The sequence below is a fragment of the Carassius carassius genome, chromosome 17 (genome assembly GCF_963082965.1).
Source record: "Carassius carassius chromosome 17, fCarCar2.1, whole genome shotgun sequence".
Classification (NCBI taxonomy): Eukaryota; Metazoa; Chordata; class Actinopteri; order Cypriniformes; family Cyprinidae; genus Carassius; species Carassius carassius.
In genome coordinates, this window is record NC_081771.1 from 24,263,987 (window position 1) to 24,287,344 (window position 23,358).

Consider the following 23,358-nt stretch of genomic DNA (forward strand, 5'->3'; position numbering starts at 1 on the left):
CTTACTAAGGAGCGGCTCCCAGACGCTCCAAGACAGACACAAAACAGAGACCAGGAGGGAGGCGGACAGGTGGAGGCTCAGGGGGAGGGACGGAGGGCCAGACTAACAGAAAGGAACAGGGACCGACATTAACACAAAAACAAAAGGAGAAAAAAAAAACAACATGAGCAGAAGACCACCACACCCTTGTGGTCAAGGCCAGAGTCCTCCAGGGCGGAGCGGAAGACCACCACAACCGTGTAGTCAGGGCAAACGCCCCCCAGGGCGGAACGGAAGACCACCACGTCCGTGTGGTCAGAGCGGAAGCCCCCCAGGGCGGAGCGGAAGACCACCACACCCTTGTGGTCAAGGCCAGAGTCCTCCAGGGTGGAGCAGATGACCACCACGCCCCTGTGGTCGATGCCGGAGTCCAACAGGGCGGAGCAGCAGACCACCCAGTGACTTGACTTAACTCTGAAAGTTCAACGGTGACTGGCCCTGACTCTGGAGAGTTCACTGGCCCCTGACTCGCCTCTGGAGGGTCAACTGGAACCTGACTCGACTCTGGACTGCCTGTGGAGACTTGAGACGCCTCGGCTTCGGGCACCGCCTCTGGAACGGCCTCGGGCACTGCCTCGGTCACGGCCTCGGGAGCGGCCTCGGGAGCGGCCTCGGGCACTGCCTCGGTCACGGCCTCGGGAGCGGCCTCGGGCACTGCCTCGGTCACGGCCTCGGGAGCGGCCTCGGGAGCGGCCTCGGGAGCGGCCTCGGACACCGCATCGGGAATGGCCTCCGCATCGGGCACCGCCTCGGCCTCCGGAACAGCATCGGGCCCCGCCTCGGCCTCCGGAACAGCATCGGGCCCCGCCTCGGCCTCCGGAACAGCATCGGGCCCCGCCTCGGCCTCCGGAACAGCATCGGGCCCCGCCTCGGCCTCCGGAACAGCATCGGGCCCCGCCTCGGCCTCCGGAACAGCATCGGGCCCCGCCTCGGCCTCCGGAACAGCATCGGGCCCCGCCTCGGCCTCCGGAACAGCATCGGGCCCCGCCTCGGCCTCCGGAACAGCATCGGGCCCCGCCTCGGCCTCCGGAACAGCATCGGGCACCGCCTCGGCCTCCGGAACAGCATCGGGCACCGCCTCGGCCTCCGGAACAGCATCGGGCACCGCCTCGGCCTCCGGAACAGCATCGGGCATCGCCTCGGCATCGGGCACCGCCTCGGCCTCCGGAACCGCATCGGGCACCGCCTCGGCCTCCGGAACCGCATCGGGCACCGCCTCGGCCTCCGGAACCGCATCGGGCACCGCCTCGGCCTCCGGAACCGCATCGGGCACCGCCTCGGCCTCCGGAACCGCATCGGGCACCGCCTCGGCCTCCGGAACAGCATCGGGCACCGCCTCGGCCTCCGGAACAGCATCGGGCACCGCCTCGGCCTCCGGAACCGCATCGGGCACCGCCTCGGCCTCCGGAACAGCATCGGGCACCGCCTCGGCCTCCGGAACAGCATCGGGCACCGCCTCGGCCTCCGGAACAGCATCGGGCACCGCCTCGGCATCGGGCACCGCCTCGGCCTCCGGAACCGCATCGGGCACCGCCTCGGCCTCCGGAACCGCATCGGGCACCGCCTCGGCCTCCGGAACCGCATCGGGCACCGCCTCGGCCTCCGGAACAGCATCGGGCACCGCCTCGGCCTCCGGAACAGCATCGGGCCCCGCCTCGGCCTCCGGAACAGCATCGGGTCCCGCCTCGGCATCGGGCACCGCCTCGGCCTCCGGAACAGCATCGGGCACCGCCTCGGCCTCCGGAACAGCATCGGGCACCGCCTCGGCCTCCGGAACAGCATCGGGCACCGCCTCGGCATCGGGCACCGCCTCGGCCTCCGGAACAGCATCGGGCACCGCCTCGGCCTCCGGAACAGCATCGTGCACCGCCTCGGCCTCCGGAACAGCATCGTGCACCGCCTCGGCCTCCGGAACAGCATCGGGCACCGCCTCGGCATCGGGCACCGCCTCGGCCTCCGGAACCACATCGGGCACCGCCTCGGCCTCCGGAACCGCATCGGGCACCGCCTCGGCCTCCGGAACCGCATCGGGCACCGCCTCGGCCTCCGGAACCGCATCGGGCACCGCCTCGGCCTCCGGAACAGCATCGGGCACCGCCTCGGCCTCCGGAACAGCATCGGCCACCGCCTCGGCCTCCGGAACAGCATCGGCCACCGCCTCGGGAACGTCCTCTGGGCTTTGAGGAACGGTAGACGCCTGTCTCCTCCTCCTCCGCCCTCTATTTTGGCGAGTCGGTGACACCTTGTCTGGAGACTCAGGCGTTGAGTCGGCCATCTTGTGCTGTGGTTGCAAGCTGGCGGCCATCTTGTGCTGTGGCGCTGGGCTGGCGGCCATCTTGTGCTGTGGCTCTGGGCTGGCGGCCATCTTGTGCTGTGGCTCTGGGCTGGCGGCCATCTTGTGCTGTGGCTCTGGGCTGGCGGCCATCTTGTGCTGTGGCGCTGGACTCGTGATCGCTTTGGGTTGTGGTGCTGTGTTGGCGTCCATCCTGCCTCGTGGCGCTGGACTAGCGGCCATCATGGGCAGTGACGCCACTGTGGCGGACGTGCGCTTCCTCTCTCCTCTCCGTCCGCCATGGTGAGACGGTGGCTCTAATCCATCCCACACGAGCCCCGGGTCGAAGGGCGGCCCTGGTTGAGAGCGGTGCTCAGTATCCTCTCGACCACTCCCTCCTCGGCGACCTCCTCTGGTTCCCCGGAAAACCACCAGGCGAGTTCCTTCAAATCCACTCCTCTCCCGCACTGTGGCTGGGGAGGAGACATAAGCCGACATACCGCTGGCTCTTGCAGTGACGGAGTCCTTCTGTCACGTTCGGTGTTATGGAAAACACAGGAGAGAGAACCAATTGCGGGTATGTATTTATTAAAGTGGCAATCCAAAGAATAAACAGTCCAGGCAGGGGTCGATATCCAACAAATCCAAACATAAACAAAACACGAAGGCAAGGCAAGGCAAGGCAAGGCAAGGCAAGGCAAGGCAAGATGACGGACATGAATAAACATCAACATTAAACAAGGACTCCGTCACTAAGACTCAGACAGACCAGGTATAAATACACAAAAGGATGATGGGGAAACAGGAGACAGGTGGGGAACAATCAATTAACTAAACAAGGAGGAAGGTGACCAAATAAGGAGACAGGAAGTGATAAATGATAAACACTGTGGGAACTGAGGACACCTAGTGGAAACCCAGGGAACACAACCCAGACACTGTGACAATTTCCACATTAATGTTAGGCAGTGCTATTAGAAATGAGAAATTTTAAATGTTTCTTGTGCATCAAAACACTATATTTCTGTATGATCATGTGACACTGATGAGTGGAGAAATGGATGCTGAATATTCAGCTTTGTCATCACAGAAATAAATAGCATTTTAAAATATATTACAATAAAAAAGCAAATTTTTTTAAATGTAATAAAAGTTCAAAACATTTCTGATTTCACTGGATAAAATCGACCCCGAACATTTGAATGGTAATCTCTTTGAATCTGTTTGAATTCTTAAGCAGATAATCATAATACATTTTCATGCATCTTTTATTATGTCGTGATTCCTAAATTTTGTGATTATTTTATTAAAATAGTGTAGGTTTTTAATAATGACCATGTATTGGTTATTGACCAGAACATAAAAATAATTATTGGCTTATCGTATTGGTAACATTTTTAGGTTTTAACATGCATCCTAAATTGAAATCTCACTTATTTAAGTCTCTTGATGGTTTTTGCAATGCAAATCATTCTGGTTTGATTTATGGTAAAATGTGTGAGAATAATTTTTGTAGTATAGTAGGCACTTACAAAGCACACTAAATCAGTGTGGGCTCTTTTGGCCTGCTGAGAAGACAGGTGGTTCCTCACACGGTACACTCTCTTCGGACCAGGGCTCCTGAAACATCATTTCATTAAAGCAGCTTTCACGGTCTGGCCTGCAATTATCAGATTCCTGTGTCTTTCTTGGCTATGAATATAAAAGGACGAAGCAAAGACATGTCCAGAATACTCTAGACAATATTCACTTTGAAATAGATATACAGATTTTTTTCCTAGTGCTCCAAATTTGTGAGCATGAGTTCCAAGTGTGATATTTTTTTTGAATAGTGCAGTTTGTGAATTCAGATAATAAGCAGATTTCCACATCTTTTAACTTGCATGAAATGTCTTTAATTTATGATTACTGTTGCAGTTGAATTATGCACGGCATGAAGCTTTTCTCCCGAAGTTTGGGAAAACATTTGTATGTTTTGAAGACACATTAGGCAAAATCTCAGTGTTTGTAACTAGTGCAAGCGGCTCTGCTTTCATTTCATGGCATGCAGTGGGAAATCTTACACTGGAGAATTTTTCTTCAATCAGTCAGGCTCCCGGGTCGCCCAGCGGTGCCACATGCCGCTCAAAATAACTGTACTCCAACGTCATTTTTATTCAGCTGCATGCAAAAATTTGCAGAAAGATTAATGTGATATGGAAACATGCTTGATGCTCTCGCCTTTACCTGTGTAGGCTCTCTGTTTTATATTTCATATGTAACATGGGATGTGCCTGCTTTATATTCAATTCTTAGTATTAAAGTATTCAGGAGATATGAAGTCATGCAGTCACATTGATGATAGAACATGTGAAGGGCGATGTGGTGCATCTAGAGCGTGTAGTGCATACCTAGGCTTCTAAGCTTGCGTCTCTTTATGACAGTCCTGTGGCTGTGATGAAAGGACAAGGCACGTTTGACGTCGTGTACAGAGGTGTATAATTCACCTAAACTGATTTTCTAAAGTGTCGCTGGTGCAGAGCTATGAAGCTCTACAATCAGAGTGGAATTGAAGAAACTAGAACACATTTGGTGTTTGAATCTATGACGTAAATCAATTATTTATTTATTTTTAGTCCTGTGAAATTCATGATTTATATACATATCTTCTAATATAATCAAGTTTTAATTTCTGTTTTCAAACCAATTTGGTTATTTCTGGGGGGTCATGAAGTTAAAAATATCAGCATGATACAAACATGATATCTTAATAAAGAAAAATGTCTAATTACAAGAATTTTTTTTTATATACAACTACTTAAATATTAATATATTTATTAAAGTGTCACTACTTAATGTTTGAGAAACTTTTGTCCAATAAAATTAAAATCATATGGGTAGGGTACCCTGGAAAAAAAAGCAGAGGAACCATTTCAGTTTATAAATATAAATATATATTTATATATACATTTTATTACTTTTTGCCTTATAGATTCACCTCAGGGCATTTTTTTATCATTAAATTTAAACTTTTAAAAAAGGTATGAATGTTTTTAAAATCTATTAAAAACCAACAATTAATACAAAGTACTTTCTAAGAACTTGGCACATTTTTTAAAACTCAAAATGCTATGTGTGCAAGAGACCCACAAAGCCGCAAGTGCATTTTGTGAATTGTTTTGATTCTTTGGGAATATCGTATGATAAACAGTCATGCCAATTAAGTTTGAAATTGAAATCGAAACTATTCTAATCATAGGCATAATGTTAAGGTTTCATAAAACAGGTTTCCCAACTTGTATCTGTATCTTGAATTATTAAGGTATGTGAGCTGTGGTCTTTGGATAGGAGAGCAGTAGATGAAGCTTCACAGGGGCAGGTGGGGCTCCACTGGTGAATTAGGGGGAGGGCAGGGGAGAGGTGACGCTGAGAACAGCTTAGAACAGATCCTAATGAGCCTTTTCTAATCCGCCCAAATCTGTGTAACAATCCCACAAATGTCAGGCTGTAGTTGAAGGCGAAAGGAAGACACAGGGATTTGAGCGGCAAGATAAGAGGGGTAAGCTTCAACACCCACACCTCCCTCCTTACAGAGAGAAGGGAGAGATGAAAGTGCTGTGCTCGACCCCAAGTGTGTTCTGACTGCTTATGAAATTATTCTATACTGGGCTGTTAAATACGGTCACATACTTTGGCATTGAGTGGACTGTAGTTTTTTTAATTTTTTTAGCATACAATGTATAATGAACTATTTGAATAATAATCGCAATATTAACAATAACTACTAATTAATCAAATAAACCTAATGTAAATGTTTGACGTAAATCTCCTTTTCACAGTGATCCTTTTTTTCTTAAGTGCCAAAGCATCAATAGGACACACCATTAGCTCACGGTATTCGTGAATATACACCGTTTAAACGATTACATATTCGCAAACAAAGTACTTAGTGAATTGTAGCTTGTTTCTTCTCTCTCTTGTCTGTGAGTCCGGGTGGGTTTAAAGGTTTTGATGGACAGAGACGTGGAAAGCCCACCCTCGCGCGTCCGCTGGATTATGCGATATCCCGGAGTGGATCATCCAGCGGAATAGATTCACTTCAAACTACTACCAGAGACAATTTATAAAAGGACTTTGCTAATACTCAGTGTTTATCTGGACACACCTAAGCAAATACACTCGTTTGTATTGCAGTAACATTCATGTAAAGCACAACTTCTGTGCCACAGCGTAGGTTTATTGCTTAATGACCTATATTTATGCCTACAGGAGTTTACTTTCACATGTACAACCTGCGTTTGATATTTCTATCAGGCACCGAGAGTAAACATTTATATAAAATAATGGCGTTAGATGAGTTCTTGATTGATGCGTGCATTGGTTTAATGCATATTTCCTGTATGGGAATCTGAATAAATGATGCAATTCGCATGTAACAGCACTGGTTTAAAACGCATCTTGGAGAATCCGTTCCGGGTTTTTCTTCGGCTCTGACTGGATGATTTGTGTGTATACGGAGCACACGGGGCAGATAGAGGAGAGAGACGGGTATGGATCCGTAGTTCTTGCGGCTGTCCGTCTCGTTTCCCGGGACTCTCGTTTTCAATACAGCGAGGCTTCGGGTCTTGCATTGTATATTTGAATGAGAGCAGGAGCGCACAGCGGCGGGAAACAAATGCGCAAAGGAGCAAGCTGGCTGCGCGGCGGGGGATGCTGGGCACAATAGCGAAGACCACACTGTTCTGCTTTAGGAGGATAGTGTTGCAATAACATTTCCCCCCAGACAGACAAGCCACGCTGCGGGAAAGAGGAATTTGAAGCCGGACTTTACTTTACAGGCAAATATGAGGATGGGCTTTGAACTGGACGTCTAGGCGACTTGATGGGGCTCTTCTAGGATTTTTAGAAAGCGCATATAGTCAAATGACAGTCTCAAAAACGCACCGGCACAGCAAAGGAAAATCAGCTTGGATTTTGGGCACCACAGCTATTTAGATCTGATATTGATTATTATTATTATTATTATAGTCATTAATATTATTATTATTATGTGCTCTGGAAATCACCAGCTGTGGGTGAAATCACGCCAGGAACATATTTGACTTTGTCATATTTGAATTCATTTTCTTGTATTTGGTTTCTGAAGAATGTACGTACTTGATGGTAATTACCCGGAAAGGATGGAGCGGGGCACGCCACAAAGAAAAACCGTATACAGGATATCTTTGACACTAGTGAAAAAAGAAACTCTGCAGGATGGCGGAGGCTCAGCGCACCGGCGGCTGGAGAACCCTAAAGTGAGCGCGTACCGACGGGAAGGAGCCGCTGACGCTCAGCGCAGCTCCCCGCTGGAAGAACTGAAAGAAGTGGAGGACGAGACGGACGAGTTTTCTGCACACTCATACATGAGGAACTTCAGGACATTCAGTACTGGACATCTAGAGTTGGGCAGGTTGAAAATCTCAAGGCGGGTACAGCATTTACACAAAGACAAGGAATTAAATGAAACGTGCATCCTCCCAGGGAATGGACAGAGCAAGGTCACTGGAAATGGGGCACTAGTGCACAAAAAGGTTGAAGATAATGCTGAAAATTACAGATTGAATTGTGATGCTGAGCATGGAGAAATCTGCAGCACAGATGCTTCTAATGGAGAAAACACAGGCATTCGAAAGAAAATCCTGAAGACTTCTCGGAGCACAGAGGAACCGGTCAGTACATGGTCAGATGAGACCTCTGAGGGTGGCAGGATGGCCAAAGAGAGCTGTATCTCTTCTTTGCTGGCAAAAGGGAATGGTAAGTCGCCCAAACCAGCACCTGAAACCCCTCCGGCAAAGAGGCACCCAAGCCTGCTGCGGCGAAGTTTCAGCTTTCGCCACTGGACGGGTGGAGAGTTGATCCGCATACGGGCTCTTTCCAAGGAGAAGCACCACAGCAGCTCGGGTTGCATTGGTCGCGATGGAGAAAACAGTCAAGCCCAAGCTGGCGTGATTCTGCAAAACATGGCATTTGCCGAGTCTGACTCCACTGAAAAGCGAAACACCTTGGATGTGGGTGAGGTCCTAAACAAAACAGACTCTGTGACTGAACTAGGCCGCAGGGAGAGGATGAAGGGCAAGAATCGAACGTTGGACAACAGTGACCTGCTCAAGCTGTCGGATAAATCTTTGATGGACAAGGAGGGTTTCATTAGAGGGACAGGCTCCCGTTCCAGCGGGCAGGAACGTAAACTCATTCGATTTTTCAGTGGTATCTTTTCAAAGCGAGATGGGACATCCACGCCGCTTGGCAGTCCAAGCAACCGGGCTCTCCGGAAGAACGGCCTACTGGGAAGTCAGCGGCGATCAGAAATTAGCTACTCTCAGTCCAGCACCGAAAGTGTTAACGGATGCCAACCGGACGGTAATAGCTGTTATCTTTGCTCTACTTTTTGGCTTCATATAGATATGTTATAAGGCAGGAGGATGCTCTGTTTGCTATTGTGGGGGTTTGAGGATGCATGTTTGTTTTGGACAGGAAGGTGATGTTTAGTTCCCACTTTGCAGTCCTCCTGTGTTTGTGTTTCATTATGCTGCATGCCTGCAGCTTACTCTGAGAGCTGGCAGTCTTGTTTGCAATGGTGAGTGTTTACATTCTTGAACCAACCAAGGTTCAACATTCTTACATTCTTGAAAACCCTCATTAAGTGCTGTATCCACTCTGTTAGCCTGCTTTATGTATTTTGCTGGTAATGCACAATGTCAGAGTGATGGTTTCTTCCACTTGTGTTTTCTTTAGTTTAGAATGGATGCAAGTATAAGTGGATTGCACTATTCACACATTCACCTTTTTTCCCTCTTTTTTCGGATCCATTACTGTATCTCACTGTCAGTGTTACTGGTGACAGCAGGTCATCTGTTAAGGCCACCACCCTCTCCTGTCACTAATATGGTAATGTAGAGCTGCTGTAGATACGAGTTTCATAGAGATTTGAATGAATTACCACACACTATCTACTGTCTGTGAGGTCAGCAGACCCTCAAGAAAGACAGATTGCCTCTGTCTGTGAAACATGCCTTTTAGACCAGGTTTTTTTGATTTTTTTGATCTCTTAGCATGACAGGATCCTCCTTAGTGAATTATAATAACAGCAATGCAAATTAATCTTGAAAGACAAAATGACTCCGTAATTAAGTCATATTATAGAGACAATGTTTTAAAAAAAATGAAAAAATGAAATAATTGGCTTTAATATTGCCACTGTACTCACACTATGGCACATTATATTTATCTGTAGAATATTTACTTGACTGATTAGAGTAAAGCTATGTGTATAAACCTTTAAAATAATAAGACTTTTTTCCAATATTAACAACACCATTCTCTTTGTAAAGTGTTTAATTCAGAATTTCGCAATATGATGGTGATGCAGTCTTGATTAAATTGGAAGTATTTTTTCAAGTTTGTTTGAGTGACGTAGCTCAGCAGAGGGATTTTCTCAGGACAGTGCTAATGCTCGTGACGCGGCTTGTAGTAAAACCTTTAGTGTCTATGGGGTGAGACAGCACCTTAGCTGATTAGCCGTTTCCACATTCCTCAGATTCCGGAGGCATTCTTGACTCTTCTTGAAGAAATACATTCTTGCCAATTAGATAAGGATCTTACATTAGAGCAGTGTCATGTTTCCTTCTAAATGAGCGGCTTTACCTGGAACTGTTTATTGATGCTCCATTCTATTCAATCTATTTTTGCCGGCTGAAATTCATCTTAAACAGGTAATTCAGGGCTGATATTTTAAATAGTGTTATACAAAATGTAAACATATGAAGGCAAGGATTATGAATAACAATACTTTTTCATTGCTCTGCACATGATGTGCCAAGACCTATTCACGTTTTTGTTCGGCTTACCAGTGACATGCGTTCATTGCAAAAACATTTTATTCAACAATATAGTTGATTTTTAGGGACTTTTGCCAGCAACCTGATGGGGTATGGCTTTCATTTGTTTGGCTCTATGCGAGCAAGATTTGAGATGGCACTGCAAAGTCAGCGTTATATAGTCCTGCAGGGTGTATTCCCAGATGGGACCTACATATGGATTAGTTACTGATGTCTTCAAAGGGGGCGCTTGTTGTCCTATAGCTTGAATGTGTAGCAACGTTTATTAATAAAGTATTAGGGCAGTTTTGATTTTTATTTAAACTTTCAGACATCTGCTTACAGAACTCTAGGTTTTAATTTGAGCAGTTATTCACTCAAGGGATGCCTGCGACTTGGAAGGCAGTATGTTATAGTCAGTGTTGCAGTTTTTTTGGCTGTAGTTCAGAGACAGAAAATAAATAAGACACAACTGTGTTCATTTGTTTGGGAAGTTTGATCTGCACTGCACATCCCAGGCTGTACATCTGTACACATCTGTGAGTATATAAAGAGAAAGATAAGAAATAATGATTATGTGCACTTACTGTAACCGATTTGTCTCTTTACGGTATTCCAGGAAAAGTGCCCTGCAGCTCCCTAATTTAATATTTAATATTATAATAATATGTACCACATAATATGTTGTAGATTTTGTGTTTGTAATGCCACTTGAAAGAAGAATAAATATCATCACCCAATTTTTTTAAGTTTCTGGTTTTCAGGCCTGTATTCATAATTGTTGCTTTTAATTTCAGTATTCATTGTAGAAGCACCATTTAGAATAACATTGCTTCTGTTGGTGTACATAAATTAGAGAAGAATGTCAATGTGGCTATAAAGCGAAATTCAACCAAAATTTCATTGGCTGACCCCAACATGTATAATTAGTTATTTTCCATGCAAACATCGTAAACGTGGATTGAAGCTTTTAAGCTTCAAGTAGAATGCACAAGCAATATAAACATATCATAAAAGTAGTCTGTACGACTTATCGCCCATTATTCCAAGTGTTCTAAAATTGTACAGTAGCTTTGTGTCATTAACCACCCAATATTTAATTGATTATTCATGTCTTCCCCACTAGTGTGCGGCTGTACGCTTATTCACGCTTAATGAATCATTTGAGTCAGTGAGTTGAACTCGAGAATTGGCTGGTTCCAGTTGAACTGGATATTACTATGTCTCTCATAAACTCAAAGTACCAAAGAAATCCAGGCTGGATTCCATTAAACATGTTTATTGCCTTGTGGTTGAGAATTGTTTTTGTTGTTGTTGTTTTTTTTACCCCTCAACTCCTTTAACATGTTAAAGGTGTAGGTCACATGAAAGCGCAAAATAAGTTCCATTTTAAGGAGTGTATCGATGTATGAACACAGTAGTCCGTTTCAAACAAAGCAGCTTCCTGTTGGTTTGCGCAACATGATAATCCATGTAAGTTTGTCGCTTTCATTTAAAACTCCCAATTGCGAAGATTTCTATTGGAATGACTATTGGAAATTTCAAAGATTTTGTATAACACCGTATCATTGAGTGGCTTGAGGAAGTAATAGAGGCGCCAATGTTTTTTACATTGAGTCATTAGTAGGTGTTTAAATAGAACTTACTCTCAGCTTCCTCTGGAACAGTGTGATCACACATTGTTTTGCTCAGGTGTTTGTTGTTGGTAGGGTGAATTTAGTATATTATGGAATGGCTGGAGGGTCTGAACTGTGACTATCTGCCCCACCCTCAACACGAGCCATCTATTTGTGTCAGGTTTAAGTGGGTGGGCGGGGTTGCATGTGTGTGTGTGTGACCTACATCTACAGCCATGCAGAAGTAATGCCGGTTGCATGTGGAACTGTGACATGCTTGATGTGATAAGAGCATGGCTGGAGCTTCTCATGGGACGAGTGTCTGAGAGTGGAAGGAAAGCAGACTGTCGCAAACACTAACACATAGAAGTCGGACGGTCTTTTTGCAAACAGTCATTGTCAGTGACACTGAGTCAGACACTGCTCTGAATGTTTTTTTTTTTTGGCTTGAAGAAATTTTTAAATATTGTATTTTTAATTTTTTTAAATCTTAGGGGGCATTTACACAGAAAGAGTTCTTGTTTTTGCACTTTTTAGAACTTGATAGTGCATTATAAATCACAATGCTCTTGTGAGATGACCTCAACAGTCAAAGGCATCAATAGAAAAGTAACGGAAAAGCATGTTGTGTGTGTACATTTACTTACTCTGCTCATATCTTAATGCCACCCTTTTTCTACTTTATTAAATCAATAATGCACACTCAAACACAAGGAAAAATGTACAATTCTTATTCCTTAACAATTCCATTATTTATTCTTTCAGAGGGAAAAATCTTCAAAAATAAATGTATTTGCTTTAATGCCTTTAGTGGTTATTCCAGATTTCAACATAGCAGATCAGAAATTTGATATACATTTGGCTCTTGAGGAATTCATTCGGGAATCAGGTTGTGCTGTATGCATTTTTTTTCCTGTTTACACCAACACAAATGTTTGGCGCGAAAATGTGGTCCAATTTTTGCATGCAATTTTTCTGTTTGAACCAAAGCAAAAAATTTAAGACTGCAGACAAGCTGAATGAAAATGCAAAATGTACTGTCTGACGGTAGGTAATGCATATGGTGAAATAAATAAATGTTGCATTGATTGCATGTTATGTTTGTATTGGTCTGAAAAGACTTAAATGTTGATCTTACTGAACATTAGTTTTGGTTTGAATGGGCCTTAAGAGTCATTCATTTGAGAACTGGCCTACACTGGTTGCACTGTATGATTTATGGTGCTGCTGAATAGTAGGGCATGAAATACTGTTTAAATATTTCAGTATGGTGTTCTTCTGTCCGCATCAGTGGAAGAATGCAAAACTAGGAACTGTTAACGGAAACGAAAGTCGTAATAATCATTTGGTTCTGGTTCTTATTTTTTTTATGTTCTGAAGAATAGAAACATAATGTGAAAAGAAATCTGGCTGTGGATTGCAGCCAGAGATGGATTGTTGAGTTGTACTGTATCCATGCAGCTGTCATCACTACAGTGTGCTCCAGAACAAAGACACAGCAGGGACAAACTAAATGTGACTTTTGTTTCCCATGTGGCTCGAGAGGAGGAAGTAAAGGAGAAGGATTGAGCTAAAGGAATGAATTATTTTGTGTGTAATGGTCAATGTTCTTGGATGTTGACACATGCTTGTTTTATTGGATGGAGAAAGCAGAGATCAACTGGGAGTAGTACAAAGAAAATCAAGACTCACTGCAGGCCAGACATCACCTGCTTGTGCAACACCTAAAATGGCACATGAGTGTTTTTAACGAGAAGAGGATCTTCCTGGTTTCAATGCTAGTAGTTGTGCTTGTAGACTAAGTGTGTGCGTACCACTGCAAAAGCAGTGCTGTGTAAAAATAACGAGCTCTAACCGAGTGAACAGGGAAGGAGGGTGGAGTGGACCGAGTCTGAAACTCAGATGCACTCATCCTGCAGTCTGTGTTTTGTAGGTCAGTCTCTGCCTGTATGCACCATGTGCTAGTTGAAGCAGACGCTGTTAGGCACGGAATCCTTTGAAACCTTCTATTTTAAAGTTTAATGAAGTAGTTTAATATGTCTTACCTTTGCAGTCTGACTGATTTGATGGTGGTCACGGAAAGATGGAGCAAGGCTTACAGAATGTGAGTGTCAATTCTTTAGTGTGTGTATTGTGTTTGTGACAGAGGGAGAAAGACTGTTATAGCTTTAGGTGATAATACTGACCTGACCAGTGGAGCATGGCCACTACACACACACACACACACACACACACACACACACACACACACACACACACACACACACACACGCACATGTGCTTACAAGCCTTCACTAACTATATGGTATTTTCTCTGATGAGGGATGAAGAGAACACAAAAATAGAAACCTATTCTCACACAGAATATTCTCATGGACTACTGTACATTTTATATTGCTAAAGATTCGCAGTTTGGCTGCATGCAATTGATTTGTTTGACATAATATTTGCTAACTATAATTAGACATATATTTAAAATGAATCAAGTTGAGAATCATTAGAATGTGATAAATCTGTAAAATAAACAAATTATACAAACCTTCTATATTTTCACAAGTTAAAGACTAAAAAAACAAATAAAGAATTTAACAATGTAACGGTCAAGTTCATGGCATTATATATTTATTAGAATGTAAAAAAGCTTTTGGTAGTAGCATTTGCCTGTCAATTATAGTAGACTGAACTGAATTGTTAAACAAGTCTTTTTAACCAAACTAAACAAGACTAAGAATGGGAGCTCCTCCGTTGGCGCTGACAAAATAAATGTCCTGTTTCTGACACTTATCAGCCAAACAGAGCAATTTATTGGTAATGCAGTATAATACAATAATTAAAAAAGAAAAGCCGTTGAGCATTCACCAAATTTTTTTTGTGAATATTAGGGTGGACTATATAAGCTACCAATGATAACAATGTTCATTTTTGTCTAAAAATATCCATCATTTTATACTAATTTTAATGGAAAATTTAAAAGTACTATAACACGCTATAAATTTAACAAATTTAACGGAGTTCACAAGTCAGTGAAAGCAACCGATATGCTCTGCATTTTATTCATCATCAGCTAGTTTCAAGATCAAAGAACCAAACAGAAGAGAGAGTGGCATCAGCACTGGTAAGATAATAGTCTCACTACTTTTAATGAAGATGAATATATTGAGCATCTGCGATGCGGCAGTTTGTGCATCGACTTGCAGAAGAGATAATCAGCTCCTCAGTGGTGATCCACGTTGCAATAGTGCTGTCATATCTTGCTATAATGTGTCATATGGCCTATAACATGCTCTCAGATGCATTTACGCTTGCATCTCAGACCACTTCCTGAAGTGGTTTGAGTGATCGGATTTAAATCAGTCCCAAAAAGCGTTTCGGAGGGCACTTGCACTTGGTCTTTTCACAATTTAATAACTATCCAATCAGAGAAAATCCATGAAGTGACAAGGTGTAAACTAGGGATGCACGATCATGATTTTTCATGGCCGATTCCGATACTGATTTTCTTTTTTACAAGCAAACTGGCCGATTCCGATACCGATTTCAGATTTTTAAAAAAATCTGTAAGCAACAAACAAGAAAGAAAAAAAGTGTGCATAAACAAGATTGTTATTTGGTATTTAATAGGCCAAACTGGCTTTGGCTATTGAAAACAATAACCGTAACCATCAGAAATTAACGGCAGTAACTGCACAGTAAGTAGACATTCAATACAAACACAGATGGTACAGACATCAATCAGCATTTAGCTTTTGATTTTGAATTGGGTTGAAACTACATAGAACTGGCCTTGAATTAAAAGATTAACTGTAACCATGTGAAATTAAAGGCAATAACTGCATAGTTCTACAATCCAAACACCACAATTAACACACATTCAGCATCAGCATTCAGTATTTTAGTTTTTAAATTTGGTTTTAAATTTAAAACAAGGTCTTTACCAGTGAGACTAAATAAAAGTATGCTATATAAATATTATTCCAAAATGTTAAAATCAAATAATGTTGGTGCGAATAAAACAAAGATGCAAAGTGTTTCATTCATCCAATTAAAAAGAAAAATAAGGTAATGATTCACATCTGTATTTTTTTTTACTTGAGCCAATGAAAAATAAATAACTATTGTCTCAAGTTAAGAAATATAGATGTGAATCATTACCCTACATTTTTTTAATTGGATGAATTGAAACACTTTTTCAGTGTGCTACAGGTGATTTTGAATTCAAATTCAGTCGATATAATTTTAAGGTAAAATAAAAATAATCATCCTATACAGAACTGACGTTTACTTCTGGCTTTTCAAACATGTATGCAAGTTCTACTTTACAAAAAAAAAAAAAAAACGTGAGAAGTTGAGCTGAACATCCCTTCACTGTCTCCGCGTGTGCAGGGCGTTGACGGGTACAGTACAATCACTCAGCTTCAGTGAGCGCTGGAAAGGGACTCTTTCGTAAAACGAGTTTTACGAGACAGACATCATCCGTTGTATATTTATGATGATGTCGACATATATGCTCGTTTGCGCTTTAAAAGAGAGGGCATAACGCGGATAACGGACATGATAGCGTCTGATATTCAGCACGAGACAGACAGAAACGGCGCTCTCTCCCCAAGCCTTCAAGTGTGTGTTGCCTTGGGCACATGTTTTGTGTGAGGAAAATCCTCGATTGCTTGTGTCTTTAGGTCGCTCCACTTCTTCCTAACTTCCTTTATCTCTCTCTGCTCACAGCCTTTTGCATTTATTTTGTTTGTTATGTCCTGCCAAATCTCACCTTTTTTCCGGTTTGTGACAGATGAGTTTAATTTGCTTTCAAGGACTGTTTTTTTTTCTTTGTATCCATCAATTAAAATAAGAATTTCTTCATGACTGAAATTTTTCTTCCTGTTTCTTTTCTCCTCCATGTGTGGGATAGATATTTTCAATTAAAAGTGTAATGTTTTGAGTTCGATAACGTGTGCTTTAATGTCTTTTTTAACTTTCAGTTTAGGCCAGTCAAGAATGAGTTTAAAATTACGCGCTGTTCAGACTATTTCCTATTTACCTATTAGAAGGCTTGTGATTGGGTTAAGAAAAATAGACGTCATTCTATGCGACAACGCATTACTTTACGGAGAGCTTACGACCTACTAGCTACGTTCTGCCTTAAGAATAAATGGTGCAACCGAATAAAGTACAGAGTTAGTTATAAACTAGCTAGTAGTTACTAAGCCTCTAGTTTGGACTTTACGTTCCAGTTTAAGTAAGAACTTACGAATGGCTGGTGCAACCCTACCCAGGATATCCCAGTTCAGTAAGGATGTCTTGTTTTTGGACTGATTTGTGAAGTATTTGCTAGATTGAGTCCACCCTTAGTGAATCAGTGAATCAGACTACACAGGTTGTGCTGTGGGGTTTTGCATGAAGCATTATAGACAGCAGTGTTTCATTTAGGTTTTGTGTCATTTAGGTTAATTAAATGTCTAGTATATGGATCAGCAGGGTCTTCATGGATCACAAATGCATCTCATTCTTTGGTTCATTACCCCCAGAAACCACAGCACCATCCCATTAAACACATGCTGTGTCTGAATACACACCTGCTAGTGTGTGAGAGTTACTGAAGACAACCTGACAGCTTTATGACGGCTACTGAGTGTTTGGAAGCAGATTACATTCTACTGTCTGTGTTTATACTCTGATTTGATCCAAGCCTGGTATTAAGGTCAGTGTGTGTGTGTGTGTGTGTGTGTGTGTGTGTGTGTGTGTGTGTGTGTGTGTGTGTGTGTGTGTGTGTGTTTGTGTCTGAGAGAGGATAAATTAGAGCTGTGCCACATGCTCAGAGGAAACCAGATGCTAAACAGCGGGAGGGAGTTTTGCAGCATTCTTAGTGAACCATTGTCATGATCATTAGCTAGAATTTAACATTGTGTCATGTTGTGCATGTGTGAGAGCTTGAGTAGCTGTTATTAGATGTGGGTTAGACAGCTGCGTGAGTACAGGTGAACGTGATCATGCTGATCACAGAGTTGAATCAGGCAGACTCAGTTCCTTGTCTTCCACCTGACCTCACAACACTTTGTTTTCAGTCAGCACTTATACACCTTTTCTTAAGATCATGAAGACAGTCAGAGGTCCAGATGGTGTATCATAGCAGAATGAAGGGAAGACAAATGGAACGTCTCATGTAAAACAAGAATTTCCACTTTTTTGTCTATAGTACTATAAAAAGTGTGCTGCAGAACGGTCAGAAATTGTAATTGTATTTATATCACAAACCGTGTTCACAATAACAAATGACCACCCACGTTAAACTAGTATTTTATTATTCAGCAACATGTCCCAAAATAATAAATGACAGTGTGAGTTATGCCAATAAATTTGTTTACCAATGAACACAGGACATTCAGACACACAAATGACACAAGTAAGTTAAGTAGCAAGAACTTGAACATGATAATTTAAAGGTATTCTACATGTGAATACTGGTAAATTTGGATGCTTTTGTTTTAGTACTGTTTGTATAGTATTCAAGCATTTAAGATTTTGAATGATCTTTTATTTTTATAGTTTCCAATTTAATTTTCAGTTTTTACAAATGTTTGTTAATTTATATATTTTATTTCAGTTGTATGAATTTCTGTTTTTATTTGATATATTTTTATTAATTTATATCAGCTTCATTTTTCATTAATGAATAGCATATTTTAATTAATTATTTTTTAAATAAAAGATTTCAATAGTGTTAAGTTGAAAGAGTGAGATTGATTATAACACTTTTGTTTGTATTATTAGTTATTGGTTATTTAATATCAGTTCTAGTGATAAATGATGTCATTTAATGTCTATAAAGAAAAGCACCCAATATCGATGTTCACAGATAGAGGTACTTATTTTACGTACGGTTTAATTTCTCCATTTTTTATTTTTATTATTACCATTCCTTCTAAGTGAGAAATGTGTAGCCTGACATTTAGACATTACCCAAAAGAGATACATTTGTAAAAAGCATAATAACATGGTTATTATGCTTTTATTGTATTGTAATTTTATTTTAGTTTGCATTATTAAATATTATACTGGATAAATATTTAATATTAGTCAGTATTATTATTATTAAAAATAAACTCATTGTTATCTGACATTTAAACAACATAATAATCTGCACTAGGGATGTCAATTTTTGATCATTTTCATGATCGATCATCGCTTAAATCAACGATCAATTAATCGCTAACCTTAATGCTACAAAATGTGTCTGTTACGGCGGCAAGCTGGATGTGCAAAACTCATTCACCTGAATTAAAGGGCGTTCATTTTGAATAAAATGCTAGTAGCAGGATTATAAAATTAATAGATGTGATTATGATCATTTGATAAAATGAAGAGAGCTGACATTATGGCATGTAAAATAAACATCCCAAACGTAACTTTACTTTTATTTGTGCGCACTCACAATAAAAACAGAAGATTCGTGCTTTAGTAAAATAAAGCAAACAAACAGAATGCCCGTTGTCATCGATCTTTCCGTGAACTTGTTTATGGAGCGTTGCGACACTTTTGTTTTAAATTAGTTATCTTGATTAACTAAGTCAGATATATTTTGCATATATTTTTTTTATGAAAACAAATTGTCACTTTAATTTTAGGCCTATTACTTATGCATTTTTTAAAGCATCCCATTGACTCCCATGAATTAAGAATTTGTTCGATTTATTAATTTGTTCCCTCAATTCACTTAAATCATGGACTATTTAAAGAACAACATTAATGAAACATGAACAGTTGCCACAAATTAATAAGTCGTAGGAACGAATTAACAAGTTGTAGGAATGAATAGACTATCTGTCCTGTGTCCCGCAACCCTGCAGAGCACACGATATGAAAGTTATCTGGTGAAATGACTTGGTTACTACATTTTTATTGCTTTCCATGTTGAAGAAGTTTGTTGTTTCTATTTCAATGTACTTTTAAAGTTTAAATCTTATTAAAAGCTTTATTTGTACATTATGAATGAATGATGATGCATTTATATACCGTCACCGTCACTCACAGCCGCTCGCACGTGTTTTGCGCACGAGCCGAACACAGCCAAACATTAAAAAGGTTAACCAACCATCAATAGCTTTAATCGACAATTCCTATCGACAATTAATCGATCATCGATTAATCGTTGACATCCCTAATCTGTACTATTGGTCATAATGCAAAATCACATGGTCTCTAAAGAAAGTGTAAAAAATTGTCATGTATAACTTATTTATTACTTTTTGATGTAAGAAAAGAAAAAAGACTAACATTAACTGCTATAGTAGGATATGGTCCATTTAAATTGTTGAATGGCAAGACTTGACCTGTAGTAAGAAAATGTCCCTCACAGATGGAGCGTTTTTCAGTTGCTGTTTTGCATAGAAACTGCTGTTCTGCCCACTGCTTTACTCGGCTCTGGGATTTGAATGAGTTTTTTGCCCATCTGTCTGTCTGTGTGTGTGGGTGGTGTGATGGGTCATAGTGGAAAACTCTTTAGTTTTATTTATTTAATTTGTGTTTTTTGTTATGTCTTTTCCATGGGTGTTTGCTTGTTCTCTGTCCTGTTATCTGTGCATGAAATGGAAAATAAAGGAAAAGAGGGACAGAGAGGCGAGATTTGGCCTGGGAATGTGAAACTGGAGGTGGGGGAAGCCCGTCTGGGTGTGCCAACTGAGATTTGGCTGGCCAAAAGTTTGGAAAATAGATGTAGATGTGAAGAGAGCAAGACAGCTGTTCACATCTTCATCCTAAAAGAAAAGTGGACATGTGTTGTAGTGTTCTAGCAACTAATCATTGAGTATTTCACTGAGATGATGATGATGATGGGTTCAATTCCCAGGAATAAACAACAACAACAAAAAATCTTGTGTACTTAATTATAAAGCATAACTAATGCTCTGTAAGTAATTTTTCTTGATTTTGGAATTTTTGGAGAGCTGGGTGGCCAATGGACAATAGAAAGCTGCATGGTATATGACAGCGCACACAATCTAATCTCAAAACATAAGCTGCAGTGAAATATATATTTATTTTACATTTTAAACATTTAAACTAGAAATAAAAATTAATCCATGCAGAAAACAAACAAACAAAACTGGATCATACCTAATCTTAATTTAGATATGTCAAACTTCTGTCGGTCGATGCTATTAAATAAAAATATCCTTCAGTATATAATGCAATATAATAAAAAAATAGAAACTAAATATGAATTTAAATTGTATTAGTAGTTACCTAAAATAAAAGTTTTTATTTTTCATTAAATTTAACCTGCAAATACAAATCATTTACTATTATTTTGTTAACCATCCATCCATCCTTATATCTATGTAGATAGTACCTAGTTAACTTGTGCTTTGGATGATTAGTGTTGATCATTTTATAGAAGGTGGAGTATTCTTACTTCTGTGACCAAATGTTTGAGAGTTTGTTTTTTTGCTGTTTTCATCATACAGCAAAGTAGAGGTTGTATCATCACTTTTATTTTACTGGGTCATTATGCACAAGCATTATAGCTTTTCAGCTCTGTCTCTTTTCTGATTGCACCACCAGGGCGCCACAGTTACCCAGCATTATGTCTGTCACCTCTACAGTGAAGGACAGCTGTGGTCTGCCACCTCTCATGCTCATGTTCTGCATCCCTATAAGTGCCTGCCAGAGCACCTGTGCCAAGGAATTAAGCCACATCTGCATGTTTTCCCAGAGTGTTAGTTGCAGCTGCATAGAACTGATAGCAGCACCCAAGCATTTCTGTGGCTTACATCCAGAAGCGGGATCAGAAGGAAGAACATCTTGTGTGGCGTTAGGAATTCACAGCTCTGCGTGTGGGAGAGCAGTTGGGGCATCTTTGATATTTTCTGCAGGTGTCACCTGTTCAGGCAGCCGATGATAATCATAGGAAAGGACAAGAGACAGTCAGCTTGAAAATACTTGCCATTTTCAATACAGAATCTTAAGCTTACTGCAGCGTTCCACAATATTCTGTTAATCTTCATAACTTCTTGTGCATCATCAATGTCTCATCTTGCCTTTTGGTTTTGTGCACAGGTATACAGGTATTTGATTCTATATCATTTTGCTTTCCTGTAAACAAAGCTCCGATTTTATCATGATAAATTACTATTTATTAGAAGAACATGTTTTACGTCATGCAGTATGTTTTTGAAGAACCAGCCCGTAACAGTCAAACTACACTGGTCGCATTGTATGTTTTTTTTTTTTTTGAATGCTCCTTCGAGGACAACTTTCTTGCTGTAACCTTCGACATTTCTTGCTGTAATTTTGTTTTCACTGCATCAGATTCAGTACAGACTGCAAACTCACATTCACCACTCACGTTAAATATTAGGTCTAAATTTTGTATTGCTGTTGTGCTGTTAAAGATGTACCAATGGAGGTGCAGTGCTGGTCGATGGAGTCTAGTTTAAAAGGCTAGAACTTTTTTTCAACTTTGTACAAGATTTAATGGGAAGTGAAAAAATGAATCAGTCCCCAGGTTTGAGCATGGGGATGGCCTTTGGCCTGTAAGTGTAAGCAAAGGCCAGGGGTTTACTCCGGCCAGTTACTCAGGATGTAGCAGGGAAACACTTCTGCCATTCTGTGTAAGTGTCTAGGCAGATATTGCTCACTGCATGTGTTTTTGTTCACTTTCTGAAGAGGTCACATCCTCTTTGAAGTCATAGTCAGGTTATTCCTGCTTGTACAGGTGAGTGTTATGTGTGTATATACCCTTCTCTGTCATCATGCTCCTTTAAATCCTGCCAATGAGCTCATTTTCTGTGCATTACTTCCCAAAGTGGCACTGGCTTTCCACTGAGCCAAGCATTTCTGCCACCATCCATCCTGTAGCTCTTTTTCTCTTTGCTCCCGTCCTTGGCTGGTGTCTCTATCTGCTTTCCTTGCTCAGTTCTGGATCTGTGCCTGTTAGATTATGGCCACAGTGACCCTGATTATTCACTAGCAGATGATGTCTTGATGTCTGCTCGCTCACAATCAGTGCTCGCAATGGCCCCTTCTGTACAAGAAGCATTTCCATTGGACGACTTTTAAAGTGCTTTTATGACTCTCATGAATGATTTACTTGCTTTTTCAGAAGCATCTTTGCAGTCTGTGCCTTTTGCCAGGAGGACATGGTCTGCATGAAGACTTTTCTGTATTGTACTAATACAGAACAATTCCTCATTGACCCTTCTAACCTGAATACCCTGATATACTTAAAGATGATTGTGTATAAGGTAACTTAGAACAAAATCTTCCTGAAACAAAGGTTGTTTCTTTGGTTTGAGACAGTTCAGCATCACACTTTCAGAGTGCCATTGATCCATGAATACATGCAGTGTTTACAGACTCCCGTGCTTTTCGATTGCCAGTAATAGCTCAAAGGTTAACATGATTTCCAATGGAATTCACCAGGTCATACAGTCATGCTGTGTATTGCTGCTTTTCTATGATAATCAGGTAATTTACTGTGTGAGCAAGCACTTGCTTATAGGAACTCACACATTGTACACCCACAACACTTGCCTCTGAGACAAAAAATATAGATATCTGACACCTACTTTAGGTCTCTACAATCTCCGCAGACATACTACAC

The 23,358-nt window shown here is 41.4% G+C and overlaps 1 protein-coding gene across 4 annotated transcripts in view; it reads left to right on the top strand.

Moving 5' to 3' along the window:
• Positions 1–23,358, top strand: part of agap1 (ArfGAP with GTPase domain, ankyrin repeat and PH domain 1) — a 200,456-nt gene that overhangs the window by 57,523 nt on the left and 119,575 nt on the right. For 2 of the 4 annotated variants that reach the window (XM_059571347.1, XM_059571348.1), the window contains exon 1: positions 6,815–8,692. The exons of the other annotated variants lie outside the window; for them this stretch is intronic. In XM_059571347.1, the coding sequence (XP_059427330.1) occupies positions 7,438–8,692 (1,255 nt within the window). In that variant the 5' untranslated portion in view covers positions 6,815–7,437. Of the gene's footprint in view, positions 1–6,814; positions 8,693–23,358 lie in introns of those variants that run through there. 4 annotated transcript variants of the gene reach the window in all.